The 21,691-nt window shown below is 40.7% G+C and overlaps 1 protein-coding gene across 1 annotated transcript in view; it reads left to right on the top strand.

The window, feature by feature from the left end:
* Positions 1–13,473, top strand: part of gbe1b (glucan (1,4-alpha-), branching enzyme 1b) — an 88,032-nt gene extending 74,559 nt beyond the window's left edge. Inside the window, exons 15-16 of the mRNA XM_037082087.1 lie at positions 1,158–1,275; positions 11,374–13,473. Of these exons, the coding sequence (XP_036937982.1) occupies positions 1,158–1,275; positions 11,374–11,436 (181 nt within the window). The 3' untranslated portion in view covers positions 11,437–13,473. The remainder of the gene's footprint in view (positions 1–1,157; positions 1,276–11,373) is intronic.
* The last annotated feature ends 8,218 nt before the right edge of the window (positions 13,474–21,691 follow it).

Raw genomic sequence — 21,691 nt, 5'->3', positions numbered from 1 at the left:
TAACATGGGCTTAAATTGAGACTTAAGGCATGGTTGCCACTGCTTCCCAATCAAGTGGCATGTTTATTACGAAGGATAACTTCTTCTGTTCAAATAACAGAGGTGTCACGTGGGCAGGCTTTACAGAATTTCTCTTTGATGAAGAAAAACTAAAACCTAAATGAAAACAAATACTGTTCAAATATTTTTCAGACTGTGGCTGCAGGTAGGTTCCAGGTTACAGCAGCTCAACTGAAGCTGATCAGGAATCAGTAAGGTAATCAATAGATTAGCAGATACAGTAGATCTAAAAAATATATAGTACAGTGCCTGTTTAAGTAAAGTTCATATCAGATACTTAAAGTCTTTTTTGCTCAAGTACTAATAATATGGATGACTTTCTCTTTTATCTAGTAATCTTATTTTGGTATAAGACTTTTACTCCCGTACATCTTCTAGATACTTTTTACAAACCTGTTTTTGACGCAGAGTATTCAGTTTTCCCAGACGTGCAGTTCTGGATTCAGTGTTAGGTCAATATCAGACCTAAATGCAGAGAAACCGTCTAGTGCCTCTACTAAATATTAACCTGAGTGGGAGGAATACTGTGGCATTTGTAATTTATGTGTAATCTTCTGCGTAATTTAGGTTCATTTAATGTGATTTGCTCTACCTTCATAAAAAAGGTCCCTCTCTCTAATCTTTGTCAAAAATAGTTTAATTATTCTGCTGGGATTCAATGTTGTAAAACCACAAAACATGAAAAAGTCCCAGATGAGTGGGTACTTTTTATAGACACTATTTTTGTGTATTTGTTGTCACTCATTCGGATCACTTTTTGGTCTGATTCATTATTTATGCAGTGAATTAGATGAATTAGACAGGCGGGCTGGATGGATGGCGGAGCCTCGGCTGAATCACTTTTGTATTTATGTTCATTTCAGGCAGCGTTCTCTTTGTCTGTTAGGGCTCCGCACTGTCACTTTGTAGTGCTGCGGAGGGGAGATGAATGCTGATGGATGTGAGGATTCCAATGAATATAAACCAGCTGAGCACTGCTAAACCGAGTCTGCCCACCAAAAGCACTGGTGATAAAACCTTCTCTTGTGCTTCTTATGTCTTAGATCTTATAATCTAGTTTCCCACTGCTATTGCGCCTTAACCTCAATCTTCGTCAGATACAAAATCAAGCTGGATTCAGATATGGTTCAGTATGGCGGTCACGGACGGCTGGACCACAGCACAGAGTTCTTCACAGAGGCCCAGCCTTTCAACGGACGCGCCAACTCCATGCAGGTAAATATTTCTTTTGACTCATCAAAGGTCATTGTTGTTGAACTTTTGCTGAACGTCATCAAGTCCTAAATATGAAGTGCACTCCAATTATAAGTCCAGGGCCATTGTAGTCAAGTCCAGTCTCTACATCACTTTTCCAATAGCCTATGCTGTATCACCATCCCACTCTGCATACTAATTCTAACACGGTTGGAGGGTGCTGTACGTTCACACAGGCAAAGTGACAAAATTAAGTATGCTCAAAAATGTCAGCATGCATACTAAATGATTTTTGAGTGTGCTGTTGATGGACACCATTGTCCCGCAATGCAGTGCACATATGTAATGGAGGAGATGCTCACGGCTGCAAAACATCAAAAGCACTTGTGGGCGGTGATGAGACAGCTCCAGAAATATCTCCTGAAAAAATGAAGGATTAAAAGTTTGGACAAACACTTTCTCTTTCCCATTGTTGTGTGACTGATTTCTTTTGCCAGTAGCGTTGCAAACTTATGACTCGCATAATCTCCCATTATTACAACTTTAATTATGCAAAAGGGACATTCATTTCTTGTGCACTGACAACAAAATACCTTTTATATGTGTAGATTTATGGCACAGCTTTGGACTTACAAATCTTTTAAGGTTTGCTGGTGTCATGATCCAGGTGTAGACTTTTCAGAAAGAAGACTGGACAGGATTTGGACTTGTCATAGCAGGAAAAGCAGTTTCCGTATAGAAAAACATTAACAAAGATTTCCATTCTGTTACATGTCCCAGTTAACCTCACTTGACTGTAACCCAAATCCCAGTACCTGGATCCAGACACTGGCACACTGAAACAAAATGCAGCCATGATTATCGTTTTTAGCTGCACGAGGTTCAGTGGAATTCCAAACCCGGGCCTTATGTTTATATGTTCTGGTGTGTAGACGAGTTTTGGAGCTGGTCCAGTAGATTGCCTCAGCCGACAGCCACGGCACATGTTGCAATGGCTGACACTTAATCTTTGAGGGTAACTTCGACCGTCAAAGTAAATCCACTGAAAGTGCTTGTTTTTGCCACTGACAGGCTGAGGCTGTTTTTCTAAGTGTCTGGCGACGTTATGGATTCATACGGAGAGAGTTTAAGAACAAAATCTTGTTGGTTTGATGAGAAATAGGCCCTGCATTGCTCTCGCCAAATCCACTAGACTCTATTTACAAAACAGTCATATTAGCATTGTTAAAAACAGCGTTCATTCAAACTCAAAAGAAACAAAATAAAAATCTTTCCATTGTTCCAACAAGCACCAACTCTGGTTTGGTTGTGTTAAAATAAAAAAAATGTGCAGAAGAGTGAGAGGGCGGTCAGACATCAGAGAAACAGCCAGCTGAGCCCATCTATTGACCGATTCCAAAACTGTACCTGTTAGTAATTTACCCACCAATTATAGGGCTCAGCTTTACAAAGATAAACTGAATACCTGCTGAAGTATATTATTAATATTTTGCTACATCTGTGTTTTTGTGATTGTTTACTATGAGTTCTTAGTCTGCTGGCTGGACTTTCTCCTACCGGTGAAAAAAGAAATGTCTAATTGGTTCACATTCTTGTATATTTGTCTTGCTGCACTGCCAACACACGTGATGTTCGCATATTTACCCATTTCTGTGCATTCATCATGTGGATGCTGATGGTTTTACAGTAGTTTAGTCTCGTCCTTCATGCAGAAAAAGGAGGTTTGCATGCACTCTGGCTGGTATGATGAAATAGCCGAGAGTGTGTGATTGTTTTGTCCTTTAATGTTTCATTCAAATCAATTTACTCAGCCTGAAATGAAGTTTTAGTGAGAGGATCCTTTAGAGCCTTTTTAATGAGCTTTAAGTGTGTAGTCTTGAGAAAGGGTTGCCTGTTCTGGCACAAAGCCATCATCTCCCTGGTCTAGGCCTCTTAGCTTAACCACTGCTCTATAATTCATTATCTTCCTCATTAATATGATTAGCTTTTAACGCCAAGTCCAGAAAATGATCAAATATGACTGCACTCAACAAAAAGAAAAAGCGGCTGGATCTGTCTATCAGGGGACGGTTTTCGCTGTTTGTAGTTCCTCCACAACATTAGTCTTTGTTTGTGGATATCATATCTGGCTTCTATGCCTTTCATTCCGCTCATGCTGGCAGTTATCCTGGAGTCATTGAGCGTTATGCGAATCAGAAAACCTACAGAGCTTTCAGACTCTCTGGCAAACAATGTGCATTATTCATGGTGTTAGAACTTACCTTTTCATGTGAACGCCTCTTAAACTCGCACAGCGTCACGTAGGGGGAGAAAAATATCTTGAAGAGTGAACCAGTGGGCTTCCATCATGGAGACTGCTTTAGGCTAATAGAATGAACTGGGTCGGTCCTTGAAATATAGAAAGAAACATCGATATGCATTTTAAGCAGCGTGCTCGAGGATCTTCCTCGTGTTTGCCTCCCCTTTTTTTTTCTTTTCCCTGATAATTTTTTTTTCTTGATTAAAATGCTGAAAGGCAATAAGATGTTTATGAATAAGGTCAGGGATGAATTAGTGAGGATCAGCACCGATACCCAAGCACTCCAACTGTAACCCAGCTGATTGCATGTGTTAGATCTTATGTTAATGAATCCAATTAATGCACGAGGACAGTGATGTCTGCGAAGTGGTCTGCACAGTCATCCTTCATCTCCTCCTGTGCCTTTTTTTTCAGTTTGTTTAGCAAAATGATAGGTATCTCCATGCAGAGCACTGAAGCTGTTTTAGTTAGTGCCAGCATTGACATAGCACCTGATGATGTGTTTGTTTATCTGAACTCATCTTGAACCACCTCAGATCAATACTAAAAGTGTTGCGACTAATGGGTGGGGGATATTGCTCTATATTAAGAGTTGGATGGAGCACTTTTATTTATCAAAAAATGTGTTTGGCAAAGCTCAAGCTGCAACTTGGAGCATCAGTCGAACATTATTTAACCCCGGTTAAAGAGTCTCTTCCTCTTTCTCGCACACAGTCATCCTCCGTCGTATTAGCTTAGGTTTCGTCAGTTCAGGACTCAGATTCCACATTCTCTTAAATCTTTTCTCACTCTTATTAATTCAAACATCACGGCTTCACCCATGTCCCTCTTGGCCAAAATGTGAAGTTTAGTTAACAAGTCATCTGCTAATGTTGGCACCGGCGTGGATTAATGGGGAATGAAAGGGAGTGAAGGGAATAGAGCTGATGGGTGGAGGAGGCAGGGTGTGGACCCTTCTGCACACACTGTATCCCCCCTTTATAGGCGAAGAGATTGCACGGTGGGACTGTAGTCTTGCATAGAGATGCAGCTTCTCCTCCTCCTCCTCCTCCTCCTCCTCACACCTACCTGGTTTTGACAAGAATATTCAGACAAGAGCCTCTGCGGGGGCTGCAAAAAGGTGCCCACACCATCCATGTTTTATTTAACAACTGTTGCTTTCAAAGTCTGCGCAAACTTCTTCTCTCCTGTCTTTTTAATGGGACTCCAGCTTCCTTGTTACGGGTCCATAATAAACTCTCATATCCTCCATGAATGTATCACACAGACTGAAAATAGAACTGGATGACGCCAGCAATCCAAAGTCAAGAACTAATAAGCTCGTAAGCTAATAAGACCAACTTAGAAGAATAACATTTGGGTTGCCAGGTTGTGAAAAAAAAATACTTTTGCTGATGTTTGTCTTTTATCCTTATTGATAAAAGAATTAATTGGACCAACATTGTAATAAGTCATCAGTAATGTCGGTACAAATGTTCACAGGGTAATAAGTGAAGGTTGAAAAGTTTCTCTTTTTCTAATAAGCAGGTCTGCAGCTGTAAATGTTTCATTATTTCCAGTCCAGATGCTAGGACTTACATAAGCAGTAGGCCACCAGAGAGAAAATGTAGTATTTCTAAATAGTGGTTACAGTTATTCTTAATGCCTGTACTAGATCAGATTCAGACTTATTTAGGTTGGATAAGTCATATAATAAAAACTATAATGGTGGAGTCCTGAGGAATAAGTGTCACAGTCTGAGGAAAACAGCTGCTGTAGTCTGGTGGTACAGTACCGCAGTAAAACAAAGTTTTGTTTCACCATCATCATTAATCTTACATAACCACAAATAGATAAAATCCTCATCACTATGCACCCTGCAAAGAGCTGTGTTTTAATAAAAAGAGAAGTGGTATTAAAATTGTCTCTCTTTCAAGTCCTTTCGTAACAAATGCCGTTCTAGCATATAAAGATCATTATTATGCGAGACGCTGGGGCTCACACCGCTTTTGTCCACAGGAGCCGCCATTATCGTCAAAAAAAATACAAGTTCCATGTAGCTGCTTTAAATAATTTATTTACCATTTATTCACCGCTTTATTCAAACCTTTTTTTTTATATATATATAAAAGCTTAGTAGGAGATGTTACCAAAAGATCATGTTCCAAGTTATTTACATTTCACAACTTGTAATTGTTGCTGCCAAGTAGGTGATTTAAGAGTAAAGTATCTGTGCCTGAAATAAAACAAGCTGCATTTATTTTGTCTTACTAATTGTTCAGATCCATGTCAGTGACTAATTCTAATTTAAATGCAAATAACAGTTTGGGGTTGTGACAAAGCACACTGTGAAAGGATATTTAGTTTTAACAATAACTATTAAATAGACCAGTGATTCCCAAAGTGGGTGTAACAGCACCCCGGGGTGTCCTGAGGTCAGGCGAAGGATGCCGCAACATTTATCATATCATTGTTTTATTTATTCCGTGTTTTTAACAAATCGGCAACTTTAACAGTAACTGTGTTTTATGTCGTGTTCTCGCACGAATTAAAACGGCGTGCCTGTTGTCATGGCAACACAACATATTTCCTGCTCAGGAGTTTTTCAGAAGCTCAGTAGTCACAAAAATGGTGCCTGTCAGAGCAGCCGAGAAAGGTTTGAGAGGTTTGACACGGTCAACAGAGCTCAAAGAAACACCGATACATCTGTGAGCCGTATACATCAGATTCTGAATGTTTGATGTCGCTTTGTCCGACCTGGTTCACATGAAAACAAGAAACTGCCTGTCAGTGGAGTCTCTCCAGCATCAACAGCCGGCTCACATGTCCCGTGTCCAAGTGCACTTTAAATATATGCTCATATTAGTGTGTTTAACTGTATTCATTGTTTATTTTACGTTAAATATTATTCTATACCTGCAGATCGCAGGTCGCTTTTTTTCTGAGTGATTGAGGAAGGGCCTGTATTATTTAACTTACATGGTTAGAACCGATTTTTGGCAATAACAGTATATCAAAAGACAATGTGAAATCAATGTGAAAGGAGACGCTTCAAGTCATAAACCTTCAAAGAATTATCACCCAAATCTGGAGCTCTCCTCAGCTTTCCAGGGCTTTATACTGAGTTTTAGCTCATTGTTCAGCTGTCTGGTCGGTAGATTTACTGTTTTGATTCATTCTCACCACTGTCATAATTTTCAGCTGCACAAGGCAGCTGTTTTCTCAGTGAAAAAGCTCTAGGAAAAAACACCCACCGCACATTTCTCGCCAGGCCCGAACAGACAGACACAGTTAGCGACTAGTTGGTGAACATAGTGAAGCGTTTAGCTGCCAAAGAGCTCGATGATTTTCTGTGGAGCTGGTTGAGACCACAGCAGAGACCAAAGATGCTGAAAACTAACGCTAATGTGGCTTCCCAACTGCTGGTAGTGTAAATAAACCAGTTCACAATATCGACTTAAAAATGTGATGATATGCCAAGGCTGTCTTCACAACTTGTTTCCTCAGCCCCCAGTGGCCAAAAAACAGTAGATGTTAGTGTAATATTGATATAATGAAGACTAATGTCATTTAAAGTGATGTTACTTCATTAAATCCAAAATAAGGTATTTAACAGTGTAACATGGGCGTATATTGAGATTTAAAGACAAAAATATCAGCAAAAGTAATAGACAATTCTGAAAAGATACATAATATAAAATACAATTTGCCCCAATTACAATATCCTTAATATATTACATTATACACAATAAATGTAGGGTATGTTATCAGTAACAAAAGAGACAGCACTCAGGCTTTTATCTATTTACCCCTGGTAATACGAAGAAAATGAATGTTTCATCAGCTTAGAAGCCATTAAGCTGAATAAAACAGATGAAAAATGCACTCTTCTTTTTATGCAAATAAAAACTGCTGCAGCCAAACCTTCATCTGAAAGAACTGACAACTTGATATGCTCAGCTGAGCAATTCATGAGAATATTCCACACCAAGAAGGAGGACTACTGCAATTTAGCGATTACAATTTATTCATTTAGCAAGACAAAAATCTTAAATAGTCCGGGACTTCAATTCCAAAGAGAAAAATAATGGATTTTAGTTTAACTTCTTCTGGAATTCGTCACATTTACAGTTTTGTTTGAGCCTTATAATGTCAAAGACACAACGCTGAGAAACACTGATGAATAATTAGCCGCCTCAGAACCGTTTGATAGCTAAACTTTGCATGCATCAAAGAGGTTGTCTCCTTTGACAGTCTCACAAAAAGAAATTAAGCTGACGTGAGGAAGAAATAGAAGTGTGGGAAATGATCAAACAACGTACATTTCCTTCAGAAACATCTGAGGCCTGGTGTTGAAGTCTGAGTTAACGGAGTAAAGCTGTGACAGGACGTTGAGGACCTACTTCACGCCTTAGATACATACAAATACAGCCCAAATCCAAAATCCTGCATGTAAAACATGCACAGTATACATTTGCATTATGCAAATCACTCATCAAATGTATTATATAAGATAAAATGAAAGTTTGCGAGAACAGTATAATTTATTTCTTTTTTCCCAATTGTTACTCCCTTTTTCCCTTTACCTACTTTTAAGAACCTGAAGGAACAGGTCAATATTTTACTTATGAAGTTATATGAAATTAAGATCAGAGGAATTACAAAGTAAATGTCAGGAAATTACACTTTAAATTGTGGGCAGCACTGTAAAGTTTTACAAAAAGTTAATACAATCAATAAGACGCCAGTTGTGTAGAGAATCAGACGTTATCGTTTAATTGAGTCTTCTTGACTCAGTTAACCATCCCAGTTAGGTTTTATTAGCCAGTCATCCTTGGTCTGCTTCAAGTACAACCTGCATGTACAGAAGTGCTTAAAGGGAGTTGATCCTTGTTAAGTGAGTAATGGAGCCGAGCAGAGACATGTCTGGAGACTTTAAGTGCACAGATAGTCAGGCTGTGCTCTCGCCAGTAGTCCGGGTCAGGAGACAGAAACTGAGTGGATGATATATTTCTGTGAAGCACCTCATGAATCCTTCATCAGTGCGTTTGAACATTGATCAGATTGAGTATTAGCCTGAAGGCTGGACTTGAGTGAGCAAAAAAAAAAAAAATCTATTGGGGGCGATGCAAAAGCATCCATGAGACAAAAGAAGTTGAAAAAGGGGCAAGTGGCTAACTTTTCTTCTAATGCAGTACATGTACTGCAAAAGCAAACTGATTACTCTTCATCTCAGTTTGTTTTTGTTCTGATATTCACACAAATACAAATGCGCAGTACAGCAACTGCTGGTGCTGGTTGTAAATACTGTTGCATGGACCTGAAAAGTGACTCACCTACTCCAAATGACTCACCAAAAAACAGCAGAGGCTTTATAGACGTATACAGACAAATCCAGTCAAATGCTCGAAGACCTGGGCGGCCTGTTGAACACTGCACTCACAAAACATGGGCAGCCTTGTTTCTGACGTGATGTGCCCAACGGATAATGTGATCTGTATAAGATCAGAACATACAATACAATAAAACATACAAACAACGCAGACATGTCATCTTTTTGTAGTTGTTTAATGTCCCTCTGTGGTTGTTCTGCAACTCTTTCTTGTTACTGTTTTCTCTTTGTTTTTGTTTTGCTTCTCTTTGTGGCCATTCTCCGTCTTTCTGAAGCAGTCTTACATCTCTTTGTGGTTGTTTTGTGTCCCTGTGGTCGCTTTGCATCTCTTTTGGATGTTTGACTTAAAAAAAATAGACATTAACAGTTACCAGAGGTTCAGAGAAGGAAACATTCCTGATATGCACATTCAATAATCCACCCATGACACTTGGAATCCAACTACTGTACCTTCTTGTAGGGGGTCAACACCACCCTCTGGCCCCACCCTTGGCAGGTTGAAGAGAGATGATCTTCCCAATAGTGAAGCAAAATTAACGCAAACTGGCTCCATATTGTACATCTACATAATAAAACAAGGCACCTCCAAGCCCAAGCTGAACCTGTGTGTTTAGATTTAAGCTGAATAAAGGATTTAGATGCTTAAAGGACCATACGAGTGTGTTTTAGCTCCTTAACTAAATCTATGTGCACTTCAAATGAGATGAAATGTTTGGTTCTTTTCACTAGAGGAGCCATTGACCTCCATACATAACCATGACATTGCACGATTCAGATCTACTAGAAGACTTTTGAGACCTGCTGGAGTTGTGTAATCCTTCACACTTTTGTCAGTTCAACACTGAGTGGAAAAAATTGTAATGTGAAATATTTTCTCCCATTTTTGATTGTGCCTAGTCTGGGTTATACGTGTTAATGGGGAATACAGGATATCTTATTCATAACACCTTTATGGTTTTTAAGGAGTAATATGTTAATTAGCATGTCTCCCACTAATTGTTGTGCCAACACGAGGGACTTAATGCTGCACTTTGTTCACAGATTAATTTAGAATTTGTCACCATTGCTATCTATTTGCTGGAAATAAAAGCTGTTGACATATTCCAGGTTAGGCACAGTGGTAGCTTTTGTCTAAACAGGTGCAGTGATTCATTCTGTCTTCCCTTCTCTCGGCGGTGCTTCTGCATGGAGACTCTCCCACTGTGACTGTTTAATTAGTCACCAATGTCTGTGTCAGTGTTACAGCGCCGGGCTGCTCGACTCCCTTGGTGACAAACTGTTGCCAAAGAAACACATCCACAGCGAGCTGAGATCCACTGATGCCGAGGGGCGGCTTGAAGAGTTCAGGGGGTGATTGAATTGTTTACAGCTCTGCTCTCTTTTTCAGTTTTCTGTTGGGAAATATAGCATCATTTATGTCTGCTCGGCGTTTCCTTTGGCATAAATCTGAAATGACTAATGGTACACGGTGGCTTCTTGCCTCCAAATGACAGTGTGAATATCAAAAGGATTGATCAAAGACTTTATTAGCTTCACCGCTCCAAACTAACACCCTCGCGAAGATTCCTTTGTAGCGGATATATAAGGAATCTGACATTTCCAGGCTTTTTTTCCCTCATGGTATGCTTATTTTTGCTGACATATTTTTTTTTTCTCTAGTCTACCAAAACTCAGGAGATTATTTCAGCTCAGTTTAAGCCCACATGCAGATTTCATCTGTGCAGAATCCCAAATTTATAGCTGACGCACCGCCAATATATAAAGCTGATGAAACACACAGTTATTGCATTAATTGGAGAGTACGGAATTGAAAATTAAGATTCTTTTTATTGCCTTCCTTTTTTTTAAAATATGTTGCTCATTTGGGGATCTTTCACTTGAATTCACAAGCTTTGAATGCACCCTAATGAAACAGATAAAGTCACTGATCAAGAAATTTTGCAGCACCAGCTACGCCAGGATGCATATCCTCTGCAGCTCAGAGTCTGAAATGAGATGCCACAGCGGCGGTTCAGTGGCCCAACTTTTAAGCAGGTGTGACTCCTCTCCTCACGCTGATCTGCTGACTCCACTGACTCCACTGCCACCCAGAGGTCTTAATGCTGCTGCAACTGTCACACTTTGATTATACCTCTCTAACCTTGACGTCCCTCTTCGCTCAAGGCTGTTGTCAGGTGTTTGTGTACTGTCCCCTCTGAAGAGTTACTTTTCTGCTCGGATCTGAATATCTCTCTGGAGAACACCCTCCTCTTTGTTTAGCCATTATGTCGTGCTTGATTGTGAGAAGTCTGACTTCTAAAAACCCTGCAGATTCAGTAATCTCCCAAATCAGTGATCTTGTTAACATCATTAATCTTAAATTGTCATCTCACTTTTCTCCCTATGTTCTTCACTGCCTTTGTCTCTTTCTCTCTCTCTCTCTCTCTCTCTCTCTCTCTTTCTTTCTCAGGTTTACATCCCCTGCAGAACAGCTATTGTCCTGGCCAACGAGGAGATAGATTACTGTTATTAGAGGATGATTGTCTCCACAGAGACCAGGATCGAGAATGGATTCCAACCTCAAACTGAGTGTTAACAATCACCTTCATCTTAAAGTGTCAACCTTGCACACCACCCAAACCCACTTTTTGTGTCTGAGTCTTTTTCTAAATCGGGGTAAAAGAAAAAAAAGAAAAATAGCATTGTGAGCTTGCGTGCTTTCAAACACCATCTGCAACCTTAGATGCTGTGTAACCCAATTTACTACAGATTGCTCCATTTGGGAAGCGTCCAACCTAACCAGCAGCTAGATGCTAAAACTTAAAACCCTGCCGAGTCCATCCACCAGTAGCCAGCAGCCATTTATAGGCTCTGTTGAATTTGGCGTGTCATCTGAAACACATGACCAGCGACTGTGGCAGAGCGAAGCAAGACTGAAAGCGTTCAAACATGATCAAAGCTCAGAGAAAATGAGAATATTTTTATGAGTTTTGTGTATATTGAAATACATTTCACCTGGTTTAACTATTTTGTATTTAAATACAAATAATGTTACAAAGAAATTTACAGTATTACTTGTTCATCGACCCGTCCAGGTATTTAATCACTGGTGATTCATCTTTGTTAATCTGCAATGTGAGACATTGTTCATCTAAAAATATTGTAATTTGCACAAAGTAATAAGCTGCTTTGAATTATTATACTTTTAATGGGTATCTAAAGCAGTTGTGTTGTAATGTTTGAATTTATGCAGCTACTGGGAGCATTTAGGTGGTTATTTATGGCCCCGTTATTAAGCCAGTAATTTGCAGCTAAAGTAAAGTGATAAAATCACCTAATTTGGGTGTTTCACAGCGTGTTGCATAATGCACAGTTACATTTATAGCTGAATTACACTGTGATTAGTCCACTGGTCCTACAGTAGATCACATTAACATAGTTTGTGTTGTGAATTCACTAAACTATCTAAACTTTGCTAAATTGTATCCAATAAGTTGACACAGATGATCAACACATCATCTCGTGTGGGAACAGAAGATTTCCAAGGCAGTGTGACTCACACACCCGGCTGCTTTACGTGTTTTATGTGCACCGTGTTCATCGGGTTCTGTAGCATTCCTCTGGGATCATTGCAGATGTTCCAGAAAAACACTGAAGCAACCTCAATTCACACACAGAACGACATGTGCCTCTTCCAATTAGCTCTGACTCTTGTGACTATTGTCTCAACGCACTTGATGATTGAACATCTCAGCGAGCAGCTGCAAAGCTCATCCTGTCTTCGCCATGCAGTAGCTGTTGTGTCAGAATATTATTGATGAACTAAAAATGTGTACGAACCGATGAACATCGCTGATGATAGGTAAAAACAGGTTTTTGTGGCTGCTGAACTCGCTCACTCAGGCAGCATGTCATTAAAATGGTATTTCGCACAACAAGGTGTCCTCTTTTGAGAATATATTTCACAAATGACTGTGATAATTGATGTGTTTCCAGCCTTTATGTTCTCTTGGTTTCCATCATCCTTTTAAAAGTCCCTCGTTGCATCGTGAATGGATGTCTTTTGGATCGTTTTCAGAATTCTCTGCACGATTTATCAAAGCAATACTGTTGTAAGTGAAACAAGAGCTGATTTTGGGCATCCCAGATAAAAGCTAATGCCTTGATTTACTGCCATGGATACTGTAATTCTGTGATCCACACCTACTGCATTAGGACAGATTCTCAGCCATTTAAGCAGTGTATTATATCATATGGCAGGTTCTGATCTGCCTTCCCTGCAGCTCAAGAAAAACATATTTAAATTCACGACCATCTTCCTTTGTTTAGCCAAAACTGTCGGGAACATGTCGTTTCTTTTTGTGCAACACCAAAGCACTCAAAAATGCCTTCCTCTCCACCTCTCCAAAAAGTGCGGAGAGGATCACTCTGCATACATTTCAAGCCACAAGGTTGTGAAGTGGAGTGTTTAATCATCCCTCATCTGACCCAATGTCATTGTCATATTACCACTGCCAAAATGAATTGTCTGCATTTGTTCTAAAAAGTAAAATTGATGTGTGATACACAGTAACTGTTGCAGCATACTTCTTTCATTATTCCCAATGAGAGTAAATCAGTGGCTGTCGAGCCACAAGAAAAATGTGGATGAACTGGATGCGCAGTCTGACTACTGATTCTGTCCCGTCGCACACTTATGGAAATGTAGGGCCTTCAGCATCCTGTAGAGTACGTCGTGATGATACTCTGTCATCAAGTACTTGATGGCAAAAACTATTCTTTTTGGTCTTGTTAGTTGGAGGGTTCATTGTATTTGTGGATGTTGTTTTCAGATGTCGCCTGTCCGTCAGTCTCATCCATCTGCAGTATTCCTACTTTCCTATGAGGCTGCTTACAGACAACTAAAAAAAGATTTCTCCGTTACCTTAAATATTACATTAACATTGTAGCCTCGGGTTCATCTATTTATCTAAGTGTCATGAGAGATGCTGCGGGGTTTATATTATACATATTCAAAAATTCATGGATACTCGGTGGTTCTGATGAGGAATTACAAATAATAGAATATATAATTATCTACTCACCCCAATGCAGATAAAAAGTTGGGTGAAGTCCACAAAACATTTCAGGTACGTCACAGCAAAACCGAGTTGCAGCATTCTCCTAAACAACTGAAGCAGATGAAGTCTTGTATTAGAAAAACAGCAGAAAAAAAACCTCAAAAACATGAAATGGTTCCATACGGCTCATCTGCCATAGTCCAATTTTCCAGAAGCCCAGAGGTTTCAAATTGATTTGAAAGGATCAAGCGGTCAAGCTCGTGCACCCTCTTCAAGCGGGGGTTCAGATGCTTTTAGCTCAGCAGTTAAAGGGAAGATTTCATCTTAAAAAGGGTGTAAATTACATCTTTTCAAATCAGTTTGGGATCGTGGGGCTTCCAGAGACTTGGCTTAATCCTTGTGAGCCGAACTCTGGGGGGTGGTTTTTGTTTTATAAATCCCCATGAACATCAGTTGTTAAGGACAATGCTGCCATGGTGTTTTGCTGTGACACTCCAGAAATATTGTCCTGACCTCAGCAATGAGTAGATAATGACTGCATTTCTTTAAGGTGTCATTTTGAAAGTCAGTTCCTCAATTTTCAGATACAAACAGTGTTTTTTTTATTATTATTATTATTATTGTGTAACGTTTTGTTTTGTTTGGGGTTTTTTTTTTGATGTATTTCAGTGTTGACCCTCTGTGTGTGCAATTTAAGCTTTGATACCCTACTATCGGTTTTAACCAGGACAAATGAATAACACAGTGCTGAGAGTATAAACGTGCACGTGTTGATGGTCAAAGGTAAAAAGTACAATGTGTCCAAAAATGAACTTCTTCACTACTTCTTCCTTCAAAAGTGGGTTTAAACCTCCTTGAAATGCCGTTAGATACAGGTCCAGTGGTGTGTAGCAGAACACTGGGCCAGACTTTAATAAGAAAAAGCCAGAAATCTTTGGGATGACCAAGGGAAGGAATCCTCTTTGCTCTCTGCACTGAAACATAAAGTTTCCATTTGGCTACCAGGGAAGCTGTGAAATGTTGTTACAGGACTACACAGAGCAACCGCCTCAGTGATTCCCACAACATGATGTAAGAGGGAAGAAAGACAACTCATCAGACCACAATACTTTTACATTTCTTAGGCATCCACACTTTTGTGCTACTTACACCAGATTATGTGTCCGTCTGTGGCATCGATCCAAGCAGCTTCTGTATAACACCGTGAAAATCAGTTTGGGAAGTTGAGCTTTTGACGAGGTGGTTTCACAAAGGTGCTGATTCAATTCTGTGCTCCTTTTTTTTTCAGGCTTTTGTGGTGTCACAGTCTCTCAAGTAGCTAATAAGGCAAATGCTTAAAATAAAGCATTTTTCCACCTCCCTAACAAGAAAGAAAACCCTGCGGCCTTTTCCAAAAGTGGCCCTCAGTTACTTTGTAATATTCATGTACTGCCACAGGAGATGGCTGCAGTCCAGTCCACACAGTCGACACGGTGGACAAAAGAGCAGAAAACACTTCGCAGCAACAGCGCGGCAAACTATGGCCTCAGAACTGACCTGAGTTATATCAACACCTCTCTCAAACAGTCGCACCAAAAAAAAAAAACAAACAAACTGAACTGCAAGCTCCACAATAGTTATTAGAGAACGGCTATTTCATGTGTTGTTGCACTGAATTTTAGAGGTGTTTATGTTGTTGAGTGCAACCCCTGCGGATATGATAGCCATGAAATATGCAGGACACAGTATATGTTGTGCTGTGCATCAGAAGATTTCATTAGTAGCCCTGAAAGCACAGGGTGTATTCTGTGTTGTAGCAGTTTGTCTTTTTGTATTTCTTATGGGCTCACAAGGATAGAAATGCCTGGAGGGAAGCTCCCAGAGAATGCAATATTGTCAAAGTCAGAATTGGGGCTATGACATGCACAAAGAGAATGTTTGCAGAGTGTGACCCATGAGACTGCACGACGCGGGAAGGGATTTCACCGTTCACGCTGCTGCAGCTCTGATACAAACCGCCTGCGATGATTTTCTATTCTGTTACTCGAGCTCTCCGGATAAACGCGCTCGCTTAGGCCGGGACGAGCACTTAAGGAATTAGAAATGTGAAGTTAATGATCTTCATGACTGTGATGTGTGTGTTTGGTCATGTGGCATTTTGTCTGCTGGCGTGTTAGGATAAACAGCCAATGATTCATTTCAAGGGTGAATTCAAAGGGCCGTTTAGAAGAACACAGAATCTTCTATGAAGCAATAGCATTTGAATGTCGAAACTAAAACAGAGAATAATCAGAAAATGTTTGACAGCTCTGACACGTTTGATGAAAGGGACAATATGTAAGATATGGCCGGAAAAATTGTGTTTGCCAGAGATGATGTTGTGTCAAAGATGTCTGCGTACCCTGTTGTAGACATGTCTACTAAAGTTAGCATGCTAACCAGCTATCCCAGCCAGTCCTGCCCCATAATACCATTTCATACAGCAAGAGGTGATAACTAATCAGTCTATTAAGTAAACAGAGTAAACTCACCAAATGTCAGGAAAGGAAATATTCTTTCTTAACAAACAAAAATACACCGTCTGAATCCAAGTTCCTCTCTTTTACCAAGCTAAGATGAGCTTAATTGTTTCATTAACTCAGCGTGAAATACCTTTTATTCAAACTCCACATGAACACAATAAAACTCACCAACAGTCTTGGGTTTTTCTTCCACAATTACCTCTGTTTGGTTGAAATAAATCCTCTGTTCTCTGATGTACGATGTGGAAATATTCTGTCTCAACACGCAGTTTTCGCCCACCAGTGATGTTTGACTCTATCCATCTTCACCTGCCGTGTCTTCTTGTCCCTGGAGTCACAGTCCTGGTCAGAGCTGCTGTAAATCCCCTCCATTACCCTTGTCGTCAAAGTGGCATCTGAGTCCTGTTGCCCACGGTGACTCCCCCCATCCTCCAAATTATAGGGGCACTTGGCTCCTTTACTAACTGTGATACTTGCTAATAGCTAACAGCAGCTGGTCGCCACAGCAAATTGTATACCGAGCAGCACCAGCGATTATGTGGTTTTGGAGCTACCTTTTCTGACCACTTCTTACAAATTACACCTTGAAACATGAGTATGAATGTATAACGCTTCTTGAACCCCTTGCTGAGTCATTGTTCTGCAAATTCAAAAAAACAGTATGTGTGCTCTTCATTGTTTCTGAAGTAGCCTGTGGTTTGTTTTTTTTTCAGTCATTTCCTGCAGGTTTGAAAGCCCAGAGCACTCGGTATGCAGCCTGATACTTCTCAGACCAGCTAGTTGCTCTTTTTTTTTTTCCTAGGATGGTTTGATGCCATCCTCCATAACTTCAATCCCCTATATAATATGGTGAACATCTTCATTTCTAAGAGTGCTGGAGGTTGCAGGAGTCACGCATGGCGGTTGCCTCCGATACTGCCTGAAAGAATTCGCCCCTCAGATCTTCAGAAGCTTGTATTCGAGGAAACTGCTTCCTTTCTGACTCAGAAGACAACATTTTAGAACGGGCGATAAGGCAGGCGAGATGTTGGCACGCAGGATAAAGCAGGCTGAGAACAGACAGTGTACCCAAGCAGTTCAGGGTGAGAATGGGTCACACTGGTGTGATGCAGCCAATATAAATTCTGGAGAAGTTTATTCAAAACTGTATAGCAAGTATAGAGGAACTTTAAACCTCGATCTTACCTTGATTAACATAGATGAATTGGCTACAGAATTGCGTACAGTGGATTCTTTTGGTTGGATATCTGGCTGTAGGATGAAGTGGAGTCAGAGCGAAGGTCAGTGCTCACACTTTTGAAGATGCGATCTGTCAGACGCTCCTTTCATATGCAAATTAAATGGCCTTATAAAGGCAACCATCCTCCAAGGCCATCTGACCCTTATGTATAGATCGCTAACCTATGCATCCTGTCATGCATACTAACCCATACATCTTGCATTGGAGCAGGATTTGAATTCCTCCCAAATTATCATAGAAAGTGTTTGGAAATCCGCAATAAATCCTATAAATATGTAAGATGTAAGAAACATTCAAAAACTTTAACGTTTTGTTTAATTTCACAGAAATTGGCCATCAACATTTGTCACGTATGTGAAATAACAGGAATAAAATGGATATATGTCGACAGAAACAAAGATTCTACCATATCATAACAAATTGTTGAATTAAAAGTCCTTGGTTAGCATTCTCAATCAAACTGCATCCCACATGGTAACAGTGAGATGTCGAGCAAAAACCTAGCAGAAGGTGTTAACAAGTTATAAACTGTGCTTCGCTTTAGGCAACTATCTGCTGAAAAGTCATGCAAACTATTATTCCAGTAATATAATCAAAACTTACCCTTTGGCTCAGATGGTGCAGTAGAGTGGGCTGAACATGTGACAGAAGAATGCAGAGGGTTGTAATTTTATTGAGTTTCTATTCAGTGAGATGCTTGTAAATGATCTACATGTCATAAAAGACTTCGCTTATGAATACAGTTCATGGTTATAATTCAATTTAAAGAGCACATCAAAACACGGCACAAGTGTTGAAGTTCGTCGAATACCCAAGACACTCAGAGGCAGGTAGGTGAAAGAACAAAAGGCCAGCTTTAATAACGAGGCGGAGATCTAAATACACAAACCAGAAAGTTAGGAAAGGCTGTTGACAGCAAAGGCAGCAGAACAGAAGAAGCTGGTCGGGGGCGAAACTAAGAATTAGAGGAGTACAAAACATATAAAAACTAAATAAAGTATAAACCAATGAAGCACTGGGAACACGGAGGGAACACAAGGAGCAAAACACAACTGGAGAACAAAGAAAGCAGGAGATACAGGACTGACATGGGGAAATGACGAGTGAGACCGACTGACAAAGACTGAGGGAAAAACACAGGCTCAAATACACAGGGACTAATTAATAAGTGACACACGGGTGGAAAACAGGGCAAGGAAAAGGACAAAGAGAGGAAGTGAAGAGCAAATTAAGATGCATGAGGCGAGAACTGACAAAATTAAAAAAAACTCAAACCACGAAAACAAGACCTCATTTTTCTTCTCATGTGAACTGAGTATTTATCGCATGTAGTTTAGAGAATATTATAGATCCAAGACGGAAGGGCAGGACAGAGAGGAAAAACTTGCAATTTACAAATCCGTCTGCTGCTTCAGCACCGTGGATTTGTCAATACACGGCACAGTCAGGATACTGATAATTCAGAGCTGTGGTCGGGGGGCCATGGATTCTAATGTGCACAAACCTCAGTCAGATAAAGGGTCAATGATTCAGGCAAACTGGACTGATAAGACATGACAAAATTACACGAACATCCCAGAGCCACGATAGGTCGGGTGCTGTGCTAAAAAAAAAAAAAAAAGGGATTCACACACCAAGTAGTTCCAGTTTGAGGGTAAATGCAGGCAGACTAGGCAGGTTAACAAGGGGGGATGCATTTTGGTCATTTGGATAACGAGGAGGAAGCCATCCCTCCTTCATTCTCCTTCACATCACCTACTGGGCATCAGCAAGAAAGACGGGAAGATCAGTGTGTGTGGAGGGACTATTGTTAGGCCCAGCACAGAGCAGAGTGTGTTGATATTCCCTTTGTCAGGACAGTTTTTCATCTTTATGCAGAACACTTCCAGTGACTGGGTCCAATGCAGATCGCTGGGACCCAAAGAGCCACTTGTTTTCTATTGTACAAGGTAATTAAATGCATTCTCCTGGTATCTTGTGTCTATTCAGTCCTCATTAAACAGCTTGAATGAAAACCATCACTCCTCAAGCCCCCGAGAACCAGAGCTGGGAAACACCAGTAGAAACTGTATTAATACATAATTCAGCCGTTCGCATTCATGACAGTGGCTGAGATAAGTTCCTGGAGAGGGAAATGATCCACCAAGTGTACAGATGCCGTATCTAAAAGGAGCAAAATGCAGCGATAGGTGGTGAAAGGAAGGTTGCTAATATTTCTTATGAAGTACTTCCTACAGGAACTGCATTACTTTCAAAATCACCTCAGAGTGCTGACTCCCATTTATCAAGGCGATCCACAATTGGCCCGCAGGGTGAGCGGCAGTCAACCATAAATCTAGAAATGTCAGATAAGGCAGCATGTACGGCACTTCTCTTACCAATTATGTCTTCGTAAGCTTTGATACATGTACTAGTTATAGTCAAAGCAAAGAAGAGAATCATGAAGCAGCCCGAATATCCAACTTATCTCATCAACCTCTGCAGCTCGTCCCAGCAGGGCCTAAAAAATGACTGATCTGGTTGGGAGGAATCTTTCCATCCCGGGCTGGATGGAGCTTAGTCATGACTGGAGTGACTTCCTTTTTGTATGCTGAGCAGTCTGTAAGGATCCCCGTGCATTGGTAATCCCAAATCCATGGTGTAGATTTGAGGCCTATGTATCAAGACTCAAGCAGCAATAAGAGGATCACGACATGGTACTGCTCCGTAGCCACAGCGGGAGACCCGGAGAATGGAGCATAGCGGCTTTGTTTCCCTCCTGAGACTTTTGCAACTTCACAAGCAAGATATGACAGATTGTTTATACCGTAACAATGAAAGGAAGGAAGACCAGCAGGGGAAGATGCCTACGTAAACATTGTGATATTGAGCCAAATTACATATTGAATGTACAATATGGAACGTCTGCTGCTGGAGGGCTCTCTATCAACACAAAACACAACAGATGCCAAGTGTTGTCTCCGGAGGGCCGGCTGCGCGGGTGGCTGCTGAGCGTCGAAGACGGCGAGAGAGTCGGTGTAGAGCCAGACCTACTGGAGGAATAAACACTCAGAGTCACGTCAGATTCTGCTCTGATCCGGTTTACAGATGGGGGGGGAGAGCTCACTTTTGGATCTATCTTCACTCCTGTTTATCAACCTGACTGCAGCAGTGATACATGGAGGTGACCTCCATTAGCGGGTTATTAGCCAGGTGACACCCAGTGGGAAAAGCTCGTCTTGTGCAGACACCAAAACAGGATTCTGCCCGTTGATTATGTGCTGGAGGAATGTGATAGAAAACATCCATGGATCAAAATTTCCTAATAGAAAGAGTCATAATCAGCCCTGTTTGCAGTTTGAACTGTCTTTTATAATGGCAGTCTTTGGGAAAAAATGTTTTTTAGGGCCAGAGAGGACTTTTTCCCCCCTGCAATCACACCAGTGACCACTGGGCCAGAATAGGAGCAAGTCTGTGCAGCGCCGTCCTATCAAGGATTTTTATGCATTTAAAATCTATGAACCTGACAGAGAGAAGAGACAATCAGTGTCCCTGGTGAGTGCTGAATTCACTGAGGGTTGACCTGAATTTAAACACACAAAAACAGAAACCAATGGTATGTGCATTGCTCACTAACGTTAGTCAAACTGGTGAACACAGCATTGCCTATAAAAACGTATGAGACACACGTGGGCTCACATGTTCTCGGACAAGTGATGGTGAAGATCTTATGTCCTTGTCATGTTATTTTTAGTCTCCTTCAACGACAAAGGTCTAGTTGTTTTTATACATTTTAATGCAGAATTCCTACATATTTCGTCTACAAAGGTCTACAGGCTCTGAGTGTGTTCCTCATCACCATCCAGTATGGCTCAGATGTCCTCGCCGGGAGCTGGAGGGGCTTTTGCTTGTAAAGAGCGCCATCTAGTGGTTGAGGGTGACCCCTGCAGACAGGCCGAACATTTACAATCGTTTTTTTTTTTTTTCCCCTCTAATAATCGGGTGGAG

This window comes from Acanthopagrus latus, chromosome 2 (assembly GCF_904848185.1).
Source record: "Acanthopagrus latus isolate v.2019 chromosome 2, fAcaLat1.1, whole genome shotgun sequence".
Taxonomy (NCBI): Eukaryota; Metazoa; Chordata; class Actinopteri; order Spariformes; family Sparidae; genus Acanthopagrus; species Acanthopagrus latus.
Note: the sequence above shows the minus strand (reverse complement) of the source record. Positions and strands in the feature narration are given on the sequence as shown.